Source organism: Polyodon spathula, chromosome 3 (genome assembly GCF_017654505.1).
Source record: "Polyodon spathula isolate WHYD16114869_AA chromosome 3, ASM1765450v1, whole genome shotgun sequence".
Taxonomy (NCBI): Eukaryota; Metazoa; Chordata; class Actinopteri; order Acipenseriformes; family Polyodontidae; genus Polyodon; species Polyodon spathula.
The window spans coordinates 81,899,286-81,922,319 of NC_054536.1; the positions used below are offsets into that span (position 1 = coordinate 81,899,286).

The 23,034-nt window shown below is 38.7% G+C and overlaps 1 protein-coding gene and 1 long non-coding RNA gene across 4 annotated transcripts in view; one reads left to right on the top strand and one right to left on the bottom strand.

Annotated features, from left to right (window-relative positions):
• Positions 1 to 10,403: 10,403 nt before the first annotated feature.
• Positions 10,404 to 23,034, bottom strand: part of LOC121313491 — a 23,443-nt gene continuing 10,812 nt past the window's right edge. Inside the window, exons 1-3 of one of the 2 annotated variants that reach the window (XR_005949999.1) lie at positions 18,989 to 19,463; positions 11,919 to 12,132; positions 10,404 to 11,660 (exon numbers count right to left, since the gene is read on the bottom strand). This is a non-coding gene — a long non-coding RNA (uncharacterized LOC121313491). Of the gene's footprint in view, positions 11,661 to 11,918; positions 12,133 to 18,988; positions 19,464 to 23,034 lie in introns of those variants that run through there. The other variant, XR_005950000.1, reaches the window with a different exon arrangement.
• LOC121313490 (BTB/POZ domain-containing protein KCTD1) overlaps positions 18,278 to 23,034 on the top strand; it is a 40,012-nt gene continuing 35,255 nt past the window's right edge. The window contains exon 1 of one of the 2 annotated variants that reach the window (XM_041246100.1): positions 18,278 to 18,438. In XM_041246100.1, coding sequence (XP_041102034.1) covers positions 18,430 to 18,438 — 9 coding nt within the window. In that variant the 5' untranslated portion in view covers positions 18,278 to 18,429. Of the gene's footprint in view, positions 18,439 to 20,450; positions 20,724 to 23,034 lie in introns of those variants that run through there. The other variant, XM_041246101.1, reaches the window with a different exon arrangement.

Here is a 23,034-nt window from a genome sequence, read left to right on the forward strand (position 1 = left end):
GGACTCCTTGTTCTTCTTTACGCTGAAGATAGTTCTTTTAATGAATTTTCTGCCATTTCTGAGCTGGTAGCATTGCTGGACATCTTCCGATTGCGAAGGGAAGTAAGCATGATGTGTCTTTCATCTACTGCAGTAAGTTTCCTTGGCCGACCACTGCATCTACGGTCCTCAACATTGCCCGTTTCTTTGTGCTTCTTCAAAAGAGCTTGGACAGCACATCTGGAAACCCCTGTCTACCTTGAAATTTCTGCCTGGGAGAGACCTTGCTGATGCAGTATAACTACCTTGTGTCTTGTTGCTGTGCTCAGTCTTGCCATGGTGTATGACTTTTGACAGTAAACTGTCTTCAGCAACCTCACCTTGTTAGCTGAGTTTGGCTGTTCCTCACCCAGTTTTATTCCTCCTACACAGCTGTTTCTGTTTCAGTTAATGATTGTGTTTCAACCGACATATTGAATTGATGATCATTAGCACTTGTTTGGTATAATTGTTTAATCATACACCTGACTATATGCCTACAAAATCCCTGACTTTGTGCAAGTGTACCTAGAAGAATTGATGCTGTTTTGAAGGCAAAGGGTGGTCACACCAAATATGTCTATTTTTGAAAGCATTCTTACTTTACAGCATTTTTTCACACCTGCCTAAAACTTTTGCACAGTACTGTATATATTCTAAAAAGGTAATTAACCGTTAGTCGTATGGGGGACAAATTAACTGAACACTGGTTATATGTATGGTGGGGCATGGGGGACAAATCTAACATGACTATACTAATAATTATGGCACATTAAACTGGCTTTATGACTCTGCCAGAATAAAGTGCAGGTAAAACTGGCAAAGTAAATATGTCTGAGAGCTTTTTTACAAAGGTTATTTAAAACTAAAAAGACTGGTCACAGTAGACAGGTGATCCTTTTATACAAAGATGTATGGAAATGTAGTGCAAATGACAAAAGAAATATAATGTATGGCTCGCTTTTAAATACCATTCTACTGAAGGGGGTGTTCTGTTTGTATTTATTATTAAATTCCACCTGTAGTTCCAAGCGAACACTGGTCCTTGTCAGAAATGAATTGGCACTGTGAGTCTTTTCTCTTAGCTCTTAGAGGTGAGGACCTGGAGCCAGTAGACCTTGGGTTCAAGTCCCATCTGAGCTACTGAATGCCAGCATTCTAGCAAATTAAAACATACATGTCATAATATATTTTATAAAACGGAATGTTCTGATGCTGCATGCTGATTGGCTGCTGAGGGGTTTTAAACCATGCATAAATATAGCTTAATGCATTGAGGAGCTTTTTTTTTGGTCTAATTACAGTTCAATTAATAAATTATCAATACACAGCATATTAAACTTGCAATGTATAATTGTTGCATAAACATTCGGCTTTGTGCCGCCAACCCAACTACAGTATGTTAATGCAACACAACCCATGCCCTGTCCTGTGTTATCCCTTACTTAAAGTATAGTTTTGGAATATCAAATACTAACCATGTGCTCATTGATACTGTACATGTTATCATAGCAGCCTTAATTTGCAGCTTATTATGTTTAAGTGTGAGGCTCCCAATGGAACTGTATACTGTTGACAATATAGTCTGAACACATTTTTCCCTGAACATGCATTTTGGATTAGTGAACGTTCTTTTAAAACTTCTGCCAGGTGGTGTCACTGAAGAAGAACGGAAGCCAGCTCAGTCACTGGAACAGTGGTTTAGACCAGGGGTGGGCCACAATGCAGTTCTGAGTGGGCCTCGGAAGCAATGTTGTATGTTGTTTTTTTTTTTTTTTTTTCAATACTGTATATAATAACAAAGCAACAAAAAAATACAAAGGAAAAAAAGATTAAAAATGGTTTAAAAATGTTTTTAATTGCTAATAGTGGACCGGTACCTAAAGTAGCTGAACAGGTGGGCCTCAGGTAAACAGTTTGGGAATCGGTGGTTTAGACTGTCGTATCTCTGAATGTAGATTTCCCTTTTCTGGGGTCAACTAGTTCTTGTGTTAGAAAGACAGGGGTCCCCAAAACCAGAGTGAATGACACCCACAAGTTAAATGCCAGACAAGAAACAAATAGCAATATGTCCACTTCTTGAAACCATATTTATCTCTTCTTAATATAACTTCTTGGATCACATAGACCAGGTAATCCTTGATGGCATAGCAACAGTTAGCTAAGAAAACAAAGGCTTTTCAATTACCATCTGTAATAAGATTTTCAAGCACTGGACGTGATTGTTCGTGCATTGTATGTGACTTTAATCCAGACTTTTTATTGGAATTGAATCAAAAGGATAAGTGTATTACTTTTCAGGTCAGGTTGGCTGCCTTAAAGTCTTGTGTTTCCAAATGTCTGGATTTTAGCCATAACATAAAGCAGGACAAGGTGCCCTGCTTTTGGGTACAAATGTAATTAGGCATAAAATATGCTGTATTCAGTGAGCAGTGTTCTGAATTATTGTGTCTGACCTTACCGGTAGAACTGCACATGCATTTTTCAGTGTTTTGAGCATTTTCACTTTGCAGTGTAGAGCATCAGGGTGACTTACTGTAACATGATTTATTTTAAGGGTAGCCAAGTGTCCCTCTTTTGTTTGGAGACTAATTTGGAGCAATTTTTTGCTATTCATTAGTTTAAATCTTGTTTTTCAACATGTTCATTTTGATAATAAGCACTTTTTATCTATCTATCTATCGATCTATATATATATATATATATATATATATATATATACACACAATAAATTCTGAAAAAAGTTTTTCATCGGTTATGATGCATGCCATAATTCTTATAGGAATTACACAAATATTATGTTTAATTACTTTTTTATATACTCAGGAGCAGCTCTCCAGCTTTAGTTGTCAGATTAACATATTGCAATGACTTGGTCAGAATGGAAGTGTGAAACAGTTATTGAAGAGCAAACATTTATTTAGCATAAAAGCACAGGATACGTAGGTCAGCAAGACAGGTTACTTCTCCAGCTCTCCACCCCTGGCTAGCACACAGGCTGCCTCTTTTTATATCCCAAAAATCCCCAAAACTGGTGCAAGGTTGCACCAGTAATCTAGTATAGATGAACACTTTCTGCATGAAAATGAAAAATGTAACATTTCTGGCATAGCTGTCAACATATAAAGGATGGTTTGATAGTCATAGAAACGAGCCAACTGAGTTTCAGGCAAAGTGCCATTTCAGAAAAATGAACACAAAATATTGACATTAATGCCTTTTGGGACTAAGAATAGGGGCTGCGTCAGCTTTTTTGTGATGATTAATGTTTACATTGCAGACCATGGGAATTTATTTGAAAAAGTCAGCATAGCTGTAATGTATCAGACCCTGTACATTGCACATGCAGAATAAATGCCAAAGGCATTCTGAATGTGTGTTTTATAGTAAGCAAATGAGTGTGCAGATTAGTATTTTTTTATAATAATTAAGCTGTTTTTAAGGGGAGAGGGGGGGTATTTAATGGAAACATATTACTTGCCACAATCTGACATGTTGCCAAACACCCCATGCCATCCAGTCCTGGGTGTGTTCTAAAAAACCAGTTCAACTAATTTAGCAGGATTTTGTGATGGATGGACTAATGCACATTGTTGCAACTGCTGAGTCCACCTTGTATAACGTGAGATAATATATACTATATATATATTATTTATATATATATATATATATATATATATATATATATATATATGAGAGAGAGAGAGAGAGAGAGATTATAGTTATAATGGGGACGGGAAGGTGGAATATGTCCCGCAGGCTGAGTGAGTGCAATGCTTGTTAGGGGCCAGCACTTTGCTACACAACCTGCTTAAATACATTTTAAATAAATTGAAGATGTAGCTGAGAGTGATACCATCTCACCCATATCAATTCTGATTGGCTAGCTGTGGAAAATCCTGATTTTCTCTTTGTTACAGGAAAAACAGAAATGGCTGCCAAGAGAGCCTCTGGCAACAAGGTTCAGATTAATCTTTAAACTTCTTTATGCCTTAAGGTTTTATTTACATTTTTTCTAAATCAGCACAGGGCACTATGTATACTATAGTGTCAGTGGAGAGGGAGAAAAGGTTAGGAGAGGCCATCAGTCTGATTTAAGGGCATGTAATAACTTTGTAGAGTCAGCCAACAGTGGGAATAGAGTCTGATTCATCCAAGGATGAGGGTGCTGTAATAAGTCAACCTCCCATAGTGACACCGGAAGAAGCAGCAAGGGCAGTCAGGCCAGAATGTGTCGAGTCAGGGCCAGGGGTAGTACCTCAACCCATCCCCAGGAGATCCCTAAGGGCAGGGGCAGGCATGCATTCAAATCCCTTTAGACACCCAAGACCAGTATTAGGTAGTATAGAAGTGAGCAACCATGAATTCCGTGTACAAGTATTTCAGGAACTGGAACATTTGCTTGTGGAGAAACTCTTGGAACCCAGGGCTAGGATAGTCATAGATGACTCTGACTAGTAGAAGGGGAAAGTGTAACTGGGTGGTTAAAGGGGGTGATTTTATATCGGCCAAATGCAGGACTGAATTAGAAGGGGATGGCTGAATTAGAAGGGAATGGAAAGAGGAACCATGATACGAAGAGCCTGTTGTGCAGATTGACTGGAACCCTGGAAAAGTTAAATGGAGGGTGTGTATACATTCATCATCATCAGGGTGCCGTGTCCTTGATGTTGACAATCATTTTCCGCCACCTTGTTCATATGGTTTTCATCTCTCTTCTAGGGCCACCAGTATTCGGTCCAGATATTTTTCCTCTGTCTCCCTCTCGCTCTCTTCCCTTCAGAGGCTCAGGTTTTCTTTTGTGCATCTTCCATCTGCTGATATTGTACTGCCTAGATATACACATTTATTTACTTGTTTTATTCTGTTGTTATCTACCTGGATGTTGCATTGTGGTGAGCTTCATTTTTGGATACGACTAAGGTTTCCGTTTTCCTTATATTTATTTTCAGTCCCCGAGCTTTGCTTGCTTCATGCACCTTTTGTACTAATTTTTGTAATGTGTCTTCTAAATCTACAACTAGTACTGTATCATCTGCATATCTAATATTATATATGTTTCTTCCACCTATTGTTATCCCTGCCTCATCTATTATACTACGTAAAATCTCTCCATAGTATGCAAACAGGTCTGGAGACAAGACGCACTCTTATCTTAGAACTCTCTGTATTCTTGTCCAGGGTGTTAGGTTATTTTTTATGTTGACTGCTGCTTGTTGGTTCCAGTATAGATTTGTTATTAGTCTTAGGTCTTTGCCATCAGTGTTGAGCTCCTTTAACATGTGGATCATATCTGTATGTCATACTTTATCAAAACCTTTTTGAACTTGTATAGCTCTTTCTGACAACATTCTTGTAATGTAAATTACATTGCTTGTCCCCTTTCCTTCCACAAAGCCATACTGTTCTTCTGAAACTTCTCTTATTTGACCTCTTACCCTGGCTATGAATATTGACTTAAACGTTTCCTCTGGTATATGCCCTGTGTTGTATATCTTGTTTGCTAATTGTGTGACATTCTCAATTCCAAACTCCCCAGTTGCCTCTATCATTATGTTGTCATTTCCTGTACTCTTCCCCTTCTTCATTTTCTTCATGGCTTTTTTAACCTCATCAATTAATATCTCTGGTCCCACCATTAGTCTATCGATTTCAGGCTTTTCTCCCCTATCATCTTCAAAAAGTTCCTCTATATATTCCTCCCACCTTTTCAGTACCTCTTCCATCTGCATGACAATTCTACCATCCTAATTGTACTTCCTTTTGGTGTTCTGCCTCCTCATGTCACCTCCTTGATGTTATCATACATCATCTGTTTATTTATTTTTCCTAGATCTTCTATCTCTTGACATTGACTGTTTAGCCATATTTCTTTTGCTCTATCACACTCAGATTTTATTTGTCTACTTAACTCCTCATATTTATCAGAATCTGATTGCTTTATTTCCTCCTTTGTTCCATTAAGGCAAGAATCGCAGCTGTCCTCCATTTCTGTCTGTTCTTTTCTCTGTTGGGAATAAGGTCGTCTCCGTCTTCCAAGCATGATATACCATTTATTACAGATACTACAGGTACATGGTCGCTATTACAATCTGCTCCTGGATTTGTCTTTGATTGCACTACTGAGTTTCTGAATCTCTCATTTATTGTCATGTAAACAGTTTGGTTCCTGGACTTTTCCATGTCGACAGGTATCTTGGGTGGTGTCTAAACCATGTGTTGGCTATTTGCATGTTTCTATCACACCATTCCGCCAATTTGTCCCCTCTTATTTCTCTCCCCCAGGCCAAAGGATCCTACTGTATTCTCATGTCTCTCCCTTTCCCTACTTTTGAATTTAGATCGCCCATTATTATAATGATTTCCTGTGATTTGCATTGACATTTTGCTTGATCTATTTGGTCATAAAACAAGTCTATTTCTTTCGCTTCATAGTCTGTTGTTGGTGCATACACTTGAATAATGTTCATGTTAGGTTGTCCTTTGATTTTTACCATTACCACTCTGTCTGAAATGCCCCAGAATAAGAATCTTGAGACTTTTTCATCTAACATAACTCCTAACCCCCCTTCATGGCCTTTCTCGTCTGAGAAAATAAAAATCATCATCAATGAGCTTGCCAGCTCCCTTCAACCTTACTTCACCTAATTCTAAAATGCTTAGGCCTAATCTTTTAATTTCCTGTCTTACGTTTTCTAATTTGCCCTTTTAGTATAGTGTTCTAACATTCCATGTGGCTATCTTCATACTGTCCTTGTTGTGCAGTCACTGTATCATGATCTGCTGCCACCTGCTGCACATGGCTTTCCCTACCCAGCGAGGTAACACCAGGGTTCCCATTTATTCTGTCACTGACTAGACTATTTTGGCGACATTCCATGATTATCCTTGGATAATAAGTGGTAAGGGCTCCACTCCTTTTCCACAGTGATGGTCAAATGCCTTCTATGCGCCAGGCTTGGCCCAACTGTGTCAGACATCTTGCTGTCGCAGATTCTTTGCCATTGGCTTTCTTTAGTGCTCTTCTGCCAAATCCACTGCTCCAGTCTCTTAGATACTGCGAGTTGGCATTCTCCTTATCACTATGTTGGAATGTTGTATTCCCCAATAGCTACCTCACTTGGTTTAGCCCATCAGTCGAGATGGTAGCCCATCAGTCGAGATGGTTCCACTGTTGTTCACTAATTACATTTTATTTTGTTAGTTTTTAACAGCAGTTTTCCATTTACAAGACTTAATCTAGTAATAAGAAAAGACCATTATTTGTTCCTGTTTTCATAGGTATGTTATGATGACCCTATCTCAGATGGTGGTATGCGGTAGACAAGATTATTTAGAAGGGGGGTACAGGGCCTAAAAAGTTTGAAAACTACTGATCTAGATAGCATATCAGATAGGATATCACCTAGACAGTCTATCACCCTGGATATCACCTAGAGAGTATATCACTGTGGATATCACCTAGTTAGTATATCACTCTGGATATCACCTAGACAGTATATCACTCTGGATATCACCTAGATAGTATATCACTGTGGATATCACCTAGTTAGTATATCACTCTGGATATCACCTAGATAGTATATCACTGTGGATATCACCTAGTTAGTATATCACTGTGGATATCACCTAGTTAGTATATCACTCTGGATATTACCTAGTTAGTATATCACTCTGGATATCACCTAGACAGTATATCACTCTGGATATCACCTAGATAGTATATCACTGTGGATATCACCTAGTTAGTATATCACTCTGGATATCACCTAGATAGTATATCACTGTGGATATCACCTAGACAGTATATCACTCTGGATATCACCTAGATAGTATATCACTGTGGATATCACCTAGTTAGTATATCACTCTGGATATCACCTAGATAGTATATCACTGTGGATATCACCTAGTTAGTATATCACTCTGGATATCACGTAGATATTATATCACTCTGGATATTACCTAGATAGTATATCACTGTGGATATCACCTAGACAGTATATCACTCTGGATATCACCTAGATAGTATATCACTGTGGATATCACCTAGTTAGTATATCAGTCTGGATATCACCTACAGTGGCTCTCAAAAGTATTCACACACACACACACACACACACACACACACACACACACCTTATTGTGTTACAACATGGAATCAAAATTGATTTAATTAGGAGTTTTTGCCACTGCTCAACACAAAAAAGTCCATAATGTCAAAGTGAAAAATAAAATCTACAAATCGTTCTAAATTAATTACAAATATAAAACAGAAGATAATTGTTTGCATAAGTATTTACCCCCTTTGCTATGACACACCTAAATAAGCTCTGGTGCAACCAACTGTCTTTAGAAGTCACATAATTGGTTGAATAGAGTGTGCAATTAAGGTGTTTCACATGATTTCAGGTTAAATACACCTCTGGGAGGTCCCACAGTTGGTTAGTACATTTTCTAACAAAAACTACATCATGAAGACGAAGGAACATTCAAAGCAAATCCAGACTAAGGTTCTTCGCAAGCACCAATCAGGGGTAGGATATAAGAACGTTTCCAAGGCATTGAATGTCCCCCAGAGCACAGTAAAGTCCATTATTATGAAATGGAGAGAATATGGCACAACTGAATCTGTCTGGAACAGGCCAACCTCAAAAACTGTGTATCCGGATGAGAAGGGCACTAGTCAGGGAGGCCACCAAGAGGTCTATGGCAACTCTAAAGGAGTTACAGTCTTCCATGGCTGGGAGACACTGTGCATATGGCAACAATAGCCCGAGTGCTTCACAAAACTGGCCTTTATGGGAGAGTGGCAAAAAGAAATCCATTGTTGAAAAAAACTTGCATCAAATCTCGGCTAGAGTTTGCCAGAAGGCATGGGGAGACTCTGAGACCAAGTAGAAGAATATTCTATAGTCTGATGAGACCAAAATAGAGCTTTTTGGCCTCAACACTAAGCGCTATGTTTGGAGCAAGCCTAACACCGCACATTATCCTGCGAACACCATCCCTACCATGAAGCATGGTGGTGGCAGCATCATGCTATGGGGATGCTTCTGTGAATCAGGGCCTGGAAAGGTCGTGAAGATAGAGGACAGAATGGATGCAGCAAAGTACAGAGAAATCCTGGAGGAAAACCTGCTGAAGTCTGCAAGATACCTGGGACTTGGGAAAAGATTAATCTTCCAGCAGGACAATGACCCCAAACATACAGTCAAAGCCACACTGAAGTGGCTTAAAAACAAATAAGTTAATGTCCTGGAGTGGCCCAGTCAAAGCACGGACCTCAATCCAATTGAGAATATGTGGAAAGAGTTGAAAATTGCTGTTTACCAAAGGTTCCCATCCAACTTGACGGAGCTTGAGCAATTTTGCAAAGAAGAAAGGGCAAAAATTGCAGTGTCCAGATGTGTAAAGCTGGTAGAGACTTATTCAAATAGTAGACTCATGGCTGTAATTTCTACCAAAGGTGCCTCTACCAAATATTGACTCAAGGGGCTGAATACTTATGCAATCAATTATTTTCTGTTTTGTATTTGTAATTAATTTAGAACAATTTGTAGATTTTATTTTTCACTTTGACATTATGGACTTTTTTTGTGTTGATCACTGGCAAAAACTCCATGTTGCAACACAATAAAATGTGGAACAGTCCAAGGGGGTGAATACTTTTGAGAGCCACTGTAGATAGTATATCACCCTGGATATCACCTAGACAGTATATCACCCTGGATATCACCTAGATAGTATCATGCCTCATTCGCCTCCAATGATTTCATTTCTGCGCACATTCTTTTTCTACAAGACCGAGACCCAGTGTGCTGTGCACACACAGCCTGTCGCCACTACCGCTTTGCTCAATGAACAGATATTATTATTATTATTATTATTATTATTATTATTATTATTATTATTATTAATTTACTTTGCAGACGCCCTTATCCAGAGTGACTTACAGTAGTTACAAAATATCATAATACAGTTAAATGCAAGAACAATAATCCTATTACCATTTTACTTGAGTTCTTTTTTAATCTGGTACACACTCGACCAATAATAATATTCTTAATTATTAAGTCTAAGAATTGCCTCTATGTACATGCAAGTCACGAAAATAAGCACATTAACACATAAGTTTCTGAATTTTTCAGTCTTCAGTTTTTTTCGTGGGACTTTACTGTGTTCCACATATCTCAGCACTGCTCAAGCCGTAACATATCACATCCCCTGGCTTTATACTTTACAAACCTCAACTCATTCCACTATTATATCAGATATGTTCAAGGAGTATATAACTGTCTTCATGCATATGACAAGATATGACATGACCTCCAGAAAGCTTTTGATAACTAACATGTGGAAGAGTAGTTTTATGTGCAGGAAATAGAGTACTGGTCAGAGGCAAAACCTCAAATTGCGGCGAATAAAATATTGACATACCACAAGGATCTGCATTAAACCTGCTGCTCTTCATAATTTACGTCAATGATCGAGATATTTAAATCTGCAGAAACCAAAACAGCTGGGGTGTACTGTTACAGCAGCACAGGAAATAAAGTATCTAGGCACCCTTCAGAACTGGCCAGACATTTGGCAGATTAAGTTTAATATAGATAAGTGCAAAGTACTACATGCAGTTAGAAAGAATATACATTACAAACATCTAGCAGTGAACTTGAGTAATTAATCCAATGAGAAAAGTGGTTGTAATGGACGCCTCATTTGTCTTCGAATGCTTTCTGAGGCACTTGTAGCAAAAATTTTATTAAATTAAAAAAAATAACGTTCTCCACATGTGTTGGCTGGTTATTTGGGTCAGTGCATGTCCAGTGAAACCACAAGTTGCACTCATCACAAGCAATCTGTGAAATAGTAATATTAGAACCGCAATATACTTTGGCAACTGATAGCTAGGCATTTGAAACCTCACATTATGTTCTTTTGAATTATAAAAAGGCTATATTTATAGGAATTATAAATGACTTATAAAAGAAGCCATGTACACAAATGAGCAATGAAGGATTGAAATAAATCTATACATAGTCCTTAAATGTCAGTGTACTGGTAGGGGCTCACTCTCAATTAGCTTTTGTTCCAAATTTCAGGTTAAACAAAATAAAACCCAAAATGTGAAATGTGTGCATTATAAACGATAGCAATCATTAACAAGCAGTCTGATAAAGCAGGGTGTCCAGTGGCTCTTGAAGGTAATATAGGACAAGTAGATGGGTGGGGATGAATACAGAATATGGAACACACTTTGAACAATGAACTAAACCATACAGTTGGAACAATGGAACTTGAATTGTGGTGAAAATACATGTTTGTATTCAACCAATATAGCATTTCATGACAATTGTTGATGAATTCAGCTCTACAGAACAATTGTTTGTACAATCCAATTGTCTTATCATTTGTTTCAAACAAATGAGTCCATTTTGCAAGAATGGGATGTAAAAAAGCAGATTAAAGCATTTGAATTAAATAATAAAAATACAAGCATGTGTTTCCACTACTTTTCCTGTAGGTTATTAAGGCACCAGATGAATTTATTAAAGTAAGCGCAATCCCTTTGCAATCCAGTTGTCAGCTGTGCTCTCTTGGAAACAGATTGTCTCCCCATTCAAAATGCATTCTGCAAACTGAAATGTAAGACAGTGGTTAGTGGAGGAAGTAGCGTTTATTATAAAATACTTTGTGACTTTAAAAACCTTGCATACACTCAAGTCATGAAAAGACTACACCATACGTTTGATACAAACTCACAAATTAAAAAAGCTCTATTAATACATTGAGGACATTGGTATACCTAAAACTGAAAATGATAAACTACACATTGAAAATACACTTTTGGTTATGGTCTGTAAGTAACATTTGTAACCGTGGAGTGCAGGCATCACCTGGCGGCGACAGCAGCGGACCCTCGGGAGGCGACGGCAGCAGGGGACCCTGGGGAGGCGACGGCAACAGCGGACCCTCGTGAGGTAGCTCCAGCTCCTCTGGTGGTGGTGGCAAAGCAGTAGGTACTCATCCTATAGCAGTGGAGATGAGAGCAGCAAGTAATCTCCCTCTAGCGGTGGACACAGGAGCAGCTGGAGACTTGGGCTTCCCCTTCTTGGGGAAGAACAAGAACAAGAAAAATAAATAAATCTGAGGTAAAACACTGGCAAAAAGTACTAAAACATAATAAATTTCCTCACAACAACTCAAAAAAGCTTCCCAAAATTATTTCTCAAAAATAGCTTTATGAGTTATCTAAATTTGTATCTCGATGTGTTCAGCCAAATGTGAGGTGTAATAAAACTTGGTAATCAAAAGTAAAATAAATAAAAAGAAGAACGAGTTCAATTTGTAGTTTATCCAGATACTGTGCGTAAAGGAAAGAAAAAAAAGAAACAAACTCTCAGGAAAAAAACTTTCAATATAAAATACAGGGAATATATCACACATATAACTGTCAATTGCAGAAAAAAATTGATATAACCTATTGATAAATATACAGATTTTAAAAATTAAGCCAAAAACAGCTTTCTTAACCACTCCTCCTTGTCTCACCACAGAAACTACAGCAACGAGCTTATTTTTGTGCTTTTTCATCAGTTGTTGCAGGAAAGGGTCCTAATCATGGCAAGTTTTTTTAAATGGTGAAAAAAGACAGTAGCTTTTCAGGGCACCTCGAACAGCTGGATGTACCAGGAACGTCCTAAGGGCACTTTAGTGATAGGTTTTTAGGACATGCCAGGTATGTCCTAAGGACACTGAAGTGGTTTAAACGGTTGAAGTGAAGCCCGCATGTATGGACCTAATTAGGTTGTGTAGTAATTTGTAAATGTAACAGTTATTGTGTAACTACAGTTAAGGTTCTTACTACATAACAAGCTCTCTCTTATTTCAGTGACATATCACTGTGTTGAAGGCAGGAGAGCATTAGGTTACTTACCGTAACCCTGGTTCTCTGAAAAAGAAATGTCAACCATTATAAGTTGGGAAATGATCCTTATGTCACGTGACCTGTGCACATTTTTAAACCAGGGTTAAGGTAAGTATGTCAACCATTACGAGCTGGGAAACGGATACCCAAGCTGTTGCAGTGAGCTAAAGCAGCCACAAGCCTTGCCCTGGCGTGAGCCTAACCGGAAGGCTGCTGCATCAAAGACTCTGGAACCCATAGAAGTTGTCACTGAAGTAGCCACACTCAGTAAGTAAAGCCTTATAAACATGCATGGGGTGGAACACGCCGCAGCGTTACATACGTCAGGTAGGGATGCCCCATGACACACTGCCCAAGAGGTCACAGTCCCTCTAGTGGAGTGAGCTGTAACATCACTTGCAGAGGGTAGGTTAGCCAGCTCATAAGCCAGCTGGATCGTATCTACTATCGATGCGACAATCGCTGCTTGGAAGTGCCTTACCTTGAGTATGCGACCAATAACACACAAATAACTGGGTTGTCTGTCGCCATGATTGAGACCTATCAATGTAACATCTCAGTGCCCTGACAGGGCAGAGGATGTTAAGTCTCTGATCTGCTTCAGAAGAGAAGGGGGGGGGGGGGCTGGAATCCACCGACTGGTTCAAGAGAAACTGCGAAACAACCTCAGGCAGAAAATGTACAGGGGGATTTACCCTCGTCTAGGAGGTCCTGTAGAAACTGCTAAATAACTGACATGGGGCAGAAGGTGGGGTCATGGTCTCTCGCCAAGCACCATTCCTGGAAAATCTTCCATTTATAAGAATACTGAGACCTCATAGAAGAGGCTCTAGCATTCTGCAGTGTGGCTATAATGGAGTCTGAGAGTCCGAGGGCACTCAGACACTCCCGTTCAGGGGCCAGACCCAGAGCTAGAGTGACCCAGGTGCCTGAGTCTGACTGAGAAGGTCCCTGCATAGAGGGATCTGCCACTGCTGTCCCTGAATAAGCTGGGTCAGGGCTGCAAACCATATCAGTGTGTCAACCAGGAGGATCCTCGCACCGTCTTTCTGTTCTTCTCCAAGAAGGACGGAATCAGTGCTAGAGGGGTAAAGGCATACAGCAAGCTTGGGCTAGGACATCGATTCCCAGAGGGCCCATGCCTCTCTGAATCGGGAACCACAGAGGGCAATGTGTGGACTCCTCTGAGGCAAACAGGTCGACTGCTGTGCTGCCGAACCTGTTCCAAATCATGTCTACCACCTGGGGATGCAGGCGCCACTGTGTGCCGAGGAGCCCCCTCGACAGCAGCTCAGCTGCCAGGTTTGGCACCCCAGGCGGGTGGACTGCCCTGAGGGAGAGAAAAAGTGGTTGTGCCCAGGTGAACAAGTGGAACACCACTTGTTGCAACCCCGGGGATCGTAACCCCCACCCCCTTAGCGATTGACATATTCCATGACAGCGGTATTGTCCATGAGCACTAATACATGCCTGCCCTGCAGCATCTGCCTCCGGTATACTACACCCATGGTCACTCCTTCTCTGACGTGGCGGGGGTTATTCTGGCAGCTCAGGGCATGCCAGCATTACCGAGACACTGTCAGCCAGCAGTGTCTGCCTTAGGCTGGGTGAACCACTTGGGCATTGAGCCATGCTTGCAAAGGGCGCATATGGAGGAGAGGGAGGACAGAGGCGGCTGCCGCCAGCAGACCTAGTAACCATTGGCACAGCACCAACTACACTGACTGTCCGAGAAGGAACAGGGGCAGGTGGGCTTGCAACGTGCTTACCTTGGAGCCCCAGCTTCTCCGCGCCCTGGAGGGCATACAATGCTTCCACCCGCCTGGAGCAACTGGGCGCTGATGCTGGGCTACCCCACAAGGACTGCAACTCCACAAGGAGGACCGGGAGTAGATTACAATGCTATGTAGCCATCACAGAGATTTCAAAAAATAATCGGCGGACCTGGGTCTCCTCAGTCCAAGGGATCTACCCGGGCAGCAGCTCTGCCCACAAGGGCTGCTAGCTCGTCTGCCAGCAGACTGCTAGGAGCCATATAGGTTTCCGATGGGGAGCCCTCTTAACAGGAGGAATCCTCTTTTCCCACTTCGAATTATTTTTCTTCCATGAAGGCGGCCACCACATTGTTCTGCTCCTCCTCTGAACTTTGTCTTTGCCTCATTTTATGTATCTTTTCATTATCAACAAAAATACATGATTGGCATTTTTTGCTTGGTCACTAACAAGGCAAACGTTGCAGGTTATGTCAGCTGTGTTTACAGAGCGATTGAGATCAGCACAGAGGCTTCACTCATTTTAATTTACAATAAACGGAAATGTTGAAAACCTCCAGTTTAATGTTTACAACAAATAATAGAACCTTGTTTGAGGGACTATTTTTTCTCCAAAGAAGGGTATATAATTTTTTCACCCCCTTGAACTTTTTTCACATTTTGTTCTGTCAGTGCCTCAGAGTTTCATGCATTTAAATGATGATTTTTTTCCACTTATCTACACACCATACTCCACACTGTTAAGGGGAAAAAAGTTATACAGTATATTAAAAATACAAAACTGAAAGATCATAATTGGATAAGTCTTCAACCCCCTGAGTTAATACTTGGTGGAAGCACCTTTAGCAGCAATTGCAGCTGCGAATCTTTTGGGATAGGTCTTTGCCAACTTTGCACATCTAGATTTGGCAATATTTGACAATTCTTCTTTACAAAACTGTTCAAGCTGTCAAGTTCCTTGGGGAGCGTTGATGGACGGCAGTAAAAAAAAAGAAGATTTAGTCTTTATTTCACTGAATTGTTCTTAAACACAAGCCTAGTGTTTAACCATGTGCATCTCATGCTACCCTTTGCTAACACTATAGATAGGAGCCACAGTTATGAGGTTGTGCTATTTGTGTTAAGCTTTATAACAAGAATGAAACTGTTAGTGGAATGGTAATATGGGAGAAATATGACCATATCGCCTATAACCTGTTCCTCAGTATAAACAGCCACCATATAAAGGGTGAACAATGAATTTTACACTCATTTAAAAACAAAAATAGATGGGTGGTGCTGTGAGTGGCAAGGCAAATCTGTTCTTCTAGTGTAGCCAATTGTTTTCTCATGGTTTTGTAGCACACCTTTATGGAATCCAAACAGACATATGATCGCATTCAAACCCAGAGTATAAGGTTCTCAGTTTTAACAATGCAGGCTGTAAAAATTGTTGTATGGAATTTTCCTTTCTAAAATTACATTATTTAAACTTGATTTAGCATTATTATAAGTGTCTTTTTTAATGATCTTAACAGAAGCAGATCTAAATAATGCTAACCTAAAACTCCTGAACAGACTGAAAACGCAATAGCTGTGTATTTATTAAAGATAACAAGGAGTTCAATAAATTACCCTGGGGAAAAATACCAGCAGAATACATTAAACAGTGGTTGTATTTAGAGCTTTGTTTTAATCATTAAAATATCAGTTGTCTGACATTAATAAAATGGCTGTCATAAGCTCATGCTGAAAATATATGCTCCGTGTGTGTTTTGGGGATACTGTGGAAAAAAGTGCATTTACCTTTTTTTGCCGAATTTAACACATCACCAAAATGTGATGCATAATCTACTGCTCTCTCTCTCTCTCTCTCTCTCTCTCTCTCTCTCTGAATTTGTGTATTTTCTTTGTTTTTAATCATAAAAGCATTATAAACATAGATCACTGACAAAGGGTCTAAATATACGTGAACATAGGACTCTCAGGCACCATGTTGTGAGTTAATTGTCCCTGTCTAGCTTCAAACAACGGGTCGACAGAGAGCACATTCATAGATTCAAACAGCAGGGGGCGACAGAGAGCACATACGTAGATCACTGGGACAGGCCACTACGTGAGATTATATATATATAATTGTGGAGGCCGCTGTAAATGTAATTGTAGGCTACACTGCCTGAACTTGCAAATCGAGTTCCGTTTTTAGTTTCTGTAGCTCGTTTAAATGAATGTTTTGTGGTATCCTTCTGAGCAATATATAACATATATAATATCCAAATAATGGCAGTAATTAAATAATTAAATGTAATTTAAAACGTCTTACTAGTCCTACCTTTGTCACAGTTTCTAAGTGGCTGCGATAAATACTGGTATCTGAAACTAAGACTAGTATACGGTTTTAGAATAATTCACATCCCAACAAAATACGTTGTGATTCTAGTATGTGATTAACAGTACAGTATAAAGTACTAATTTGGATTAATTGTAACCAAAACTGACGTGCTTTGCAATCTTGAAAAGTGCTGCGTTTGTGATAAAGTTTGTGCTTTTATTCTGACAGTCTCCTAGGGATTAGGGTCATTATTAGTGGGTATTGTGCTTTCATTGAAATTAATTATGGCATTTTATAGCTAACTAAAATAACTTCGCATTTCCGAATCTGACTATATTAGCATTAGAGTCGTATAAAACCATAATGCTAATGAATTACGTGAAAACAATTTATTAATTTATGCAATTATTAAAGCTGTTTATCCTACTATATAATACAGTCTAAATACTTAATATGTACTAATTATCAGGTAGTTATGTATCAATTTATGCATGCTATATTACATGCTATTATTATAGTTAAAAAAAGCTGCACATGCGCTATAAGTTCCAGTATAGTTACCCCACTGTTTTAAGCTTGGGAACTCTTGTCAATCTTTTAGAATTTTGCATGGTTGAACATTTGAAATGAGTTAGTGCACTTCCCCAAGGCTCTGATTCAGACATGATAGGGGCAAAGCAGACCCCATGTGCTTATTTATACACGTCATTTTGGAAGTTACATAGCCAAAGGAAGAAAACATGCATTGCTTCCTCTCCAAATTATCCCTCATGCATTGATTAAAAGAGAGATGATACTAAAATCAACAAGTTGCACGACCTCCTTGCAGCGGCAATGTCACCTCGCACTTGAAAAAGAGGCTTGAAAAGATACACACACACACACTAAACTCAAGACACAACCAACAATCTATATAATTATCATCATCTGCTGCTTTTCCCTTTCTGGGAAAGAAACACTCCATCCATTTGTAGAAATCGCCTGCGGTAACGTTACATCAAAACTAATCATAACGATTAAAATCAGCTTTTCTGTGCAAGACAGGGGCAATAGGCAAGTTGGAAGCTGAAGTCAGACTGCTTTATGTAGATTTTGCTGGATCTTTAAAAAAAAAAAAAAAAAGATCAATTTAGTGAAAGGCCAACATGCTGCCTCTGTGATCAGTTAATTTAATTTAAGTTTTATTTTGCAGATTGGTTTAGACTGGAGTAGAGGCATGAGCTAATTGTATCCTGATCTTTGCCTTAAGGGGTTTCGAAGCCCTGAAGCAAGTATTCTCTATTTTGTTCTGTCTACCTTAGCCAAGCTATTGCATTTCTCTCTGGTATAGCGAGGGAAGCAGATCGCTAAAGAAATCGAACGAAAAGCGAGGTGAAAAGGAGATTGGATGTTCATCAATGTTTCAGGTAAGAACTGATAGATTTGGTTTGCTATTATTTGCTGGGGCTGGTATGGCTGGGACTTTTAGGCGCAGCTGCTTTTACGCATGTGCCAGGAGAGAAGCGCCACACTTGTAACAAAAAAAAATATTTTAACCACTTCCTGCGAAATGATCCATGCTTTAATCGAAATATCTGTTTAAATATGTTTCAGATCGAAATTCATAAACGTGCAATCCAAACTCAGACTAAAATATCTCAACCCGTACGATTAGAAATCATTGAGCGCTCGGTCCAGTTAGCTTGTGGCGCGTATAGCTTGGGAAACGGATGGTCTTTCTTTCAGGGATGTCTTAAGGCATATATTTTAACATACAGTTTTTAGTATTCGGTAGAGGCTTTGCCCGATCTTCGATTGCTCTGTGCCTGTTTCAGTTCCTAAGTGCCCCAGATCTACTAATGAAAGACGCCATTGTGGAGTAATTTTGCCGGAGGGGGATTTTTTATTTTGTTAAACAGAAGGTACCCTTCCTAATCAACTCAATGCCGATCCAATGAATCATCTCTTTGTACTTACCGTCTCTTTGTAATGAGATATTTTCTTTGTAAATCCAAACCCCAAACGAAAAAAAAAAAAAAAAACTAGTATTTTTCACTGGCAGGGCAGGGATTAGTGTCTCTGGCCAGAGTGACCGACATTCTGCTCTATGGGGTTTCAAGACTAAGCTTAAATCCAGTCGTGCACACTAGTGGAAAGCCATACCACTTACTTTGACCATGACGTTTTCCTTTTCAAGTTGTCAAATTATAAATTAACCAATCTTGCCGTTTCCAGTAAGTGCATTGTTTGGGCTTTTTGTATTGCAAAGATGCGTTTTGGATATCGGTTAAGTAGGACGCCAAGAGCGGGATGTGTAGTACACTGTCAATACATTTTGGTGAAAGAGAATAGAAGATGTCATTTGCTAAATGTGACCTGCTGATTTACTTGTTTTAAATGTTACAATGAGTTCCGAGTCGCTCAAACGGGTGTAATTGATTAGATTGTCTTGATAAAAGTTTAAACGACGAACAATTGTTACTCCTAAAATAGTAACATACAGAATATGCTTTTTGTTTGTTTTATGTTTTTTTTTTTTTTTTTTTTTTCGTTAACTTTAACTTTGGTACAACAGCCATATAATATGATTAAAACGGTAGCCACTATTGAGTGTAAATGCAGTTATGTTTCTTTTAAATCTTTTGTTGCTTTCAGCCAAATTAACCAAAAAATGATGGTGACAATCTTACAGAACTAGTATTAAAATACTATATGTACGATGCAGTAGGAGTGGGATCAGGTTAATATGTTGTCATTATAGTAGCCTATGTTACATTGCAAACCGAAATGCCTGGTCTCCAATGAACATTTTTAACAAATGTGTGTGACAAATGTTGCTTAGGGTGGGTTTTCCAGATGTATAACGGGTTTTCTAAGTTCTTGGAGTTCCTTTAAGAAATCGCCCTACTTCTGTTTCCAATCAGTTGAGCTGGCAGCTAAAGTCATGTTAGTTCAGAGGCTGCCCTCAGGGAACAAAACATATTTGGGTTGTTTTAATAAAATGACAACACATGTCTTGTCGTAAAAGGCAAGACTTTGAAAATGTGCACTTTTAAATTCAATACAGAATGAGTTGTAATAGTGTTGTTTTTATTAAACGAACACAAGCAAAACAGACTAAAGTGTATTTAATTGTATCAAGTTAATTATTTAAGTGTTATGAAAGTCAAACCAGTACAAAAAGCATTATGTTAATATGTGACAAAATGCACTTCCTCCATTGTGTAAGTGTATAACGTTTCATATTATATTATCGTAATATATGTAACTAATGTTAGTATAATACAATTGTGTTTGATATTCTGTTTGCTGTACATACTGGCTCCAAAATGACTGCAGCTGATTTTTGTGATCATGCCTCTAGGGAAAGTATCTCGGTTTTACACTAGAGGTCACTCTTGTGACTTAATGAGAATACGTTTGTCATTTTGCTTTATCTGGAGAACTTACAGTAAATTTAGTTTATAGATAAGTAACATTAAAAGCTAGTCAATTTTACAATGCATGAGGACCATCATCAGTTCAGACTAAGAGACTGCCTTCCACATTTCCTACCTAACGTCTCATATTTATCTTGAAAGTTACTGTATTTATCTTGGAAGAATGAAGCCAGAAGTAATATGTAAGCCTGGATGCTGCTGGCTGCTGCTTCTCTGCTGGAACATTTTAAGGGCCATGAGATTTGAAGGAAACCACCTCTGGCAGGCAACCGGTATGCAAACGTCAACTGTCATAGTTTTTAGGCAGTGAGAGAAAAAGGAAGCAATAACCTTCGTCGTCTTTGTATGAAACTTAAGTGTTATATGGGAGTCGAGAAGAAAGAACTGTTCTCCTAAATAAATGGCATACAGTACAGTAGTACACTGTTCCAGTTGTTTTCTTTCTTTGTGAGTATAGCATTTATGTAACTGTTTAATCTGGCTTCTAGTCTGTGGTTAGAATAATTAAATCTGTGTTATTCTGTTTAAGATATGTTAGTAGTCTCTCTTGATATAATCTTTTTAGCATGTATGATACATGCAACCATTTGTTTGCGTAAATTGCTTCAGATTGTATTTCCATAGTTTGTTTACTGTCCTCTTACTTTTTTAACAAGTGTTATTCCCAGTTATTTGAATTACTCATATCTTTTATTTACTTTAGATGCCACACACTCATTCACCATCATAGGCTGAGATTAGTCAGTGTCTGTAAAACCATAAACCAGCACCATAGCTACTGTTAAAAAAAAAAAAAAAAATATATATATATATATATATATATATATATATATATATATATATATATATATATATATATATATATATATATATATTTTTTTTTTTTTTTTTTTTTTTTTAAAGTATCCTTTTGTAATTCTGACAATACATAGTAGCTATGTTCTGAATGTTAACAAAACCAGTATATTGTAGATATTATGTTTATATGCCCAAAGAAAAACACACATGGTGAAATACATATTGTTACATGCCTGGAGCCTTAAAGGTGTGTGTAAGTCTTTTTAATGAGGTAACAGGGCCAGCCTCAAGCAAGGGTATCTGCTTTAGAGCCCCCCCTCCACCCCTGTGCAGAATACTATTACTGTTTGAAAAAAAAACATTGCAACGTTTATATGTATAAGACTGCATATTTATGTAGAAGACTTTGAGTAAATATGGAATAAAAATAAAAAACAATTGGCTTTACACTGTGCACATATAACTGTAATCATATAATCATACAAGGAGGCTTGTACTTGTGTGTTGTCTAGTAACTAAATATAACATGTTAACTTTTGCCATCCATACTTCGAGCCAGACAGGCACATGTACAGGATACAGGATGTGTATTGTATATGTCAAGGTAGAGATTCCAACCCAGTAAGATTTGAAACGCTACTGGTAGAGTGTTTCCAGATAGGGATCTCTACAGCTTGAATTACAACTGATAGAAACAAAAATCTTGGCTATAACAGGGATATTTTCCAATGCAGTTCTACATGCTAGTTCCTGTACAAACTCCCAAATGGGCTGTCTACTGGCACTTCATTCCATACTGCTTTGATGTCATTTGGATACCTGAGCTGAGATGCAACGCTTTGTAGCTGTGTCTTGTATAATTGACTGCACCTTTGATTGTGATTGGGGAATTTTATGAGATTTGGTTGAGGCAGGATATTGTGACTTTGGTAGTGTTGTATACTAAGATATGCTGTGACATGTACCAGTGACTTTATACCTTTGCATTAGAGTGTGAACCAATGGTCTAATATCCATGGTCTTGCCTGTTATTAGAGTTATTATTATTGTTACTGGTTCTGCTTTATTGTGCTGACAATATTTTGGTTATTTGTGATGTTCAGGATTCAGAGCAAATATTTCAAATACAACGCTATCGATACTGTAATGTGATGAAATCTGGTACCTTTATTGTAGGCCACATGGTCTGACAACAGCTTGAGGGCATTAGAGTGAGTTCAAATCACATGAAGTGATTGGGGGGGGGGGGGGGGGTTCAGTGAACCTTTTTTATTGTGAGGCATAGGCTGTAGTAAAAAAAAAAAAAAGAAAGGCAGGGGCATCGTTTAGAAAGTCTGTCGGAAGTAAAATGTGGTGTTTTGTTTTTGGGCGGGGGCTGCAGATATCGCCACCCCTTTCTCTAATGTTCCCACCTCATTTCAGTCCTGTGTAGATTTGCTACCTTTTTGCACTTTTTGGCCACTGTACTGTAGGGCTATAGAAGAGAGGTTGCAATATTTGTTTGCAGTGAAAGGTATATTGATAGTTAATGTTTTAGCTTAATGAAAAACAACCCTGTCAAACAGTAAACACAACCCTGAAAAATAAAATAGAATTTGTTACCTTATGTTTGACAACGTAATCATAACATGAGCATTGTGGAAAGATGACACAGACACAACCATCCTTGAGATGCAGTTAGGATGTGCAACATCACACCTGATATTCTGGGCAGTGACCTACAGCTGTGGCCAAATGTTTTGCACCATCATATGTAATTAACAAATTTAGCTTCTTAAAGGGGAA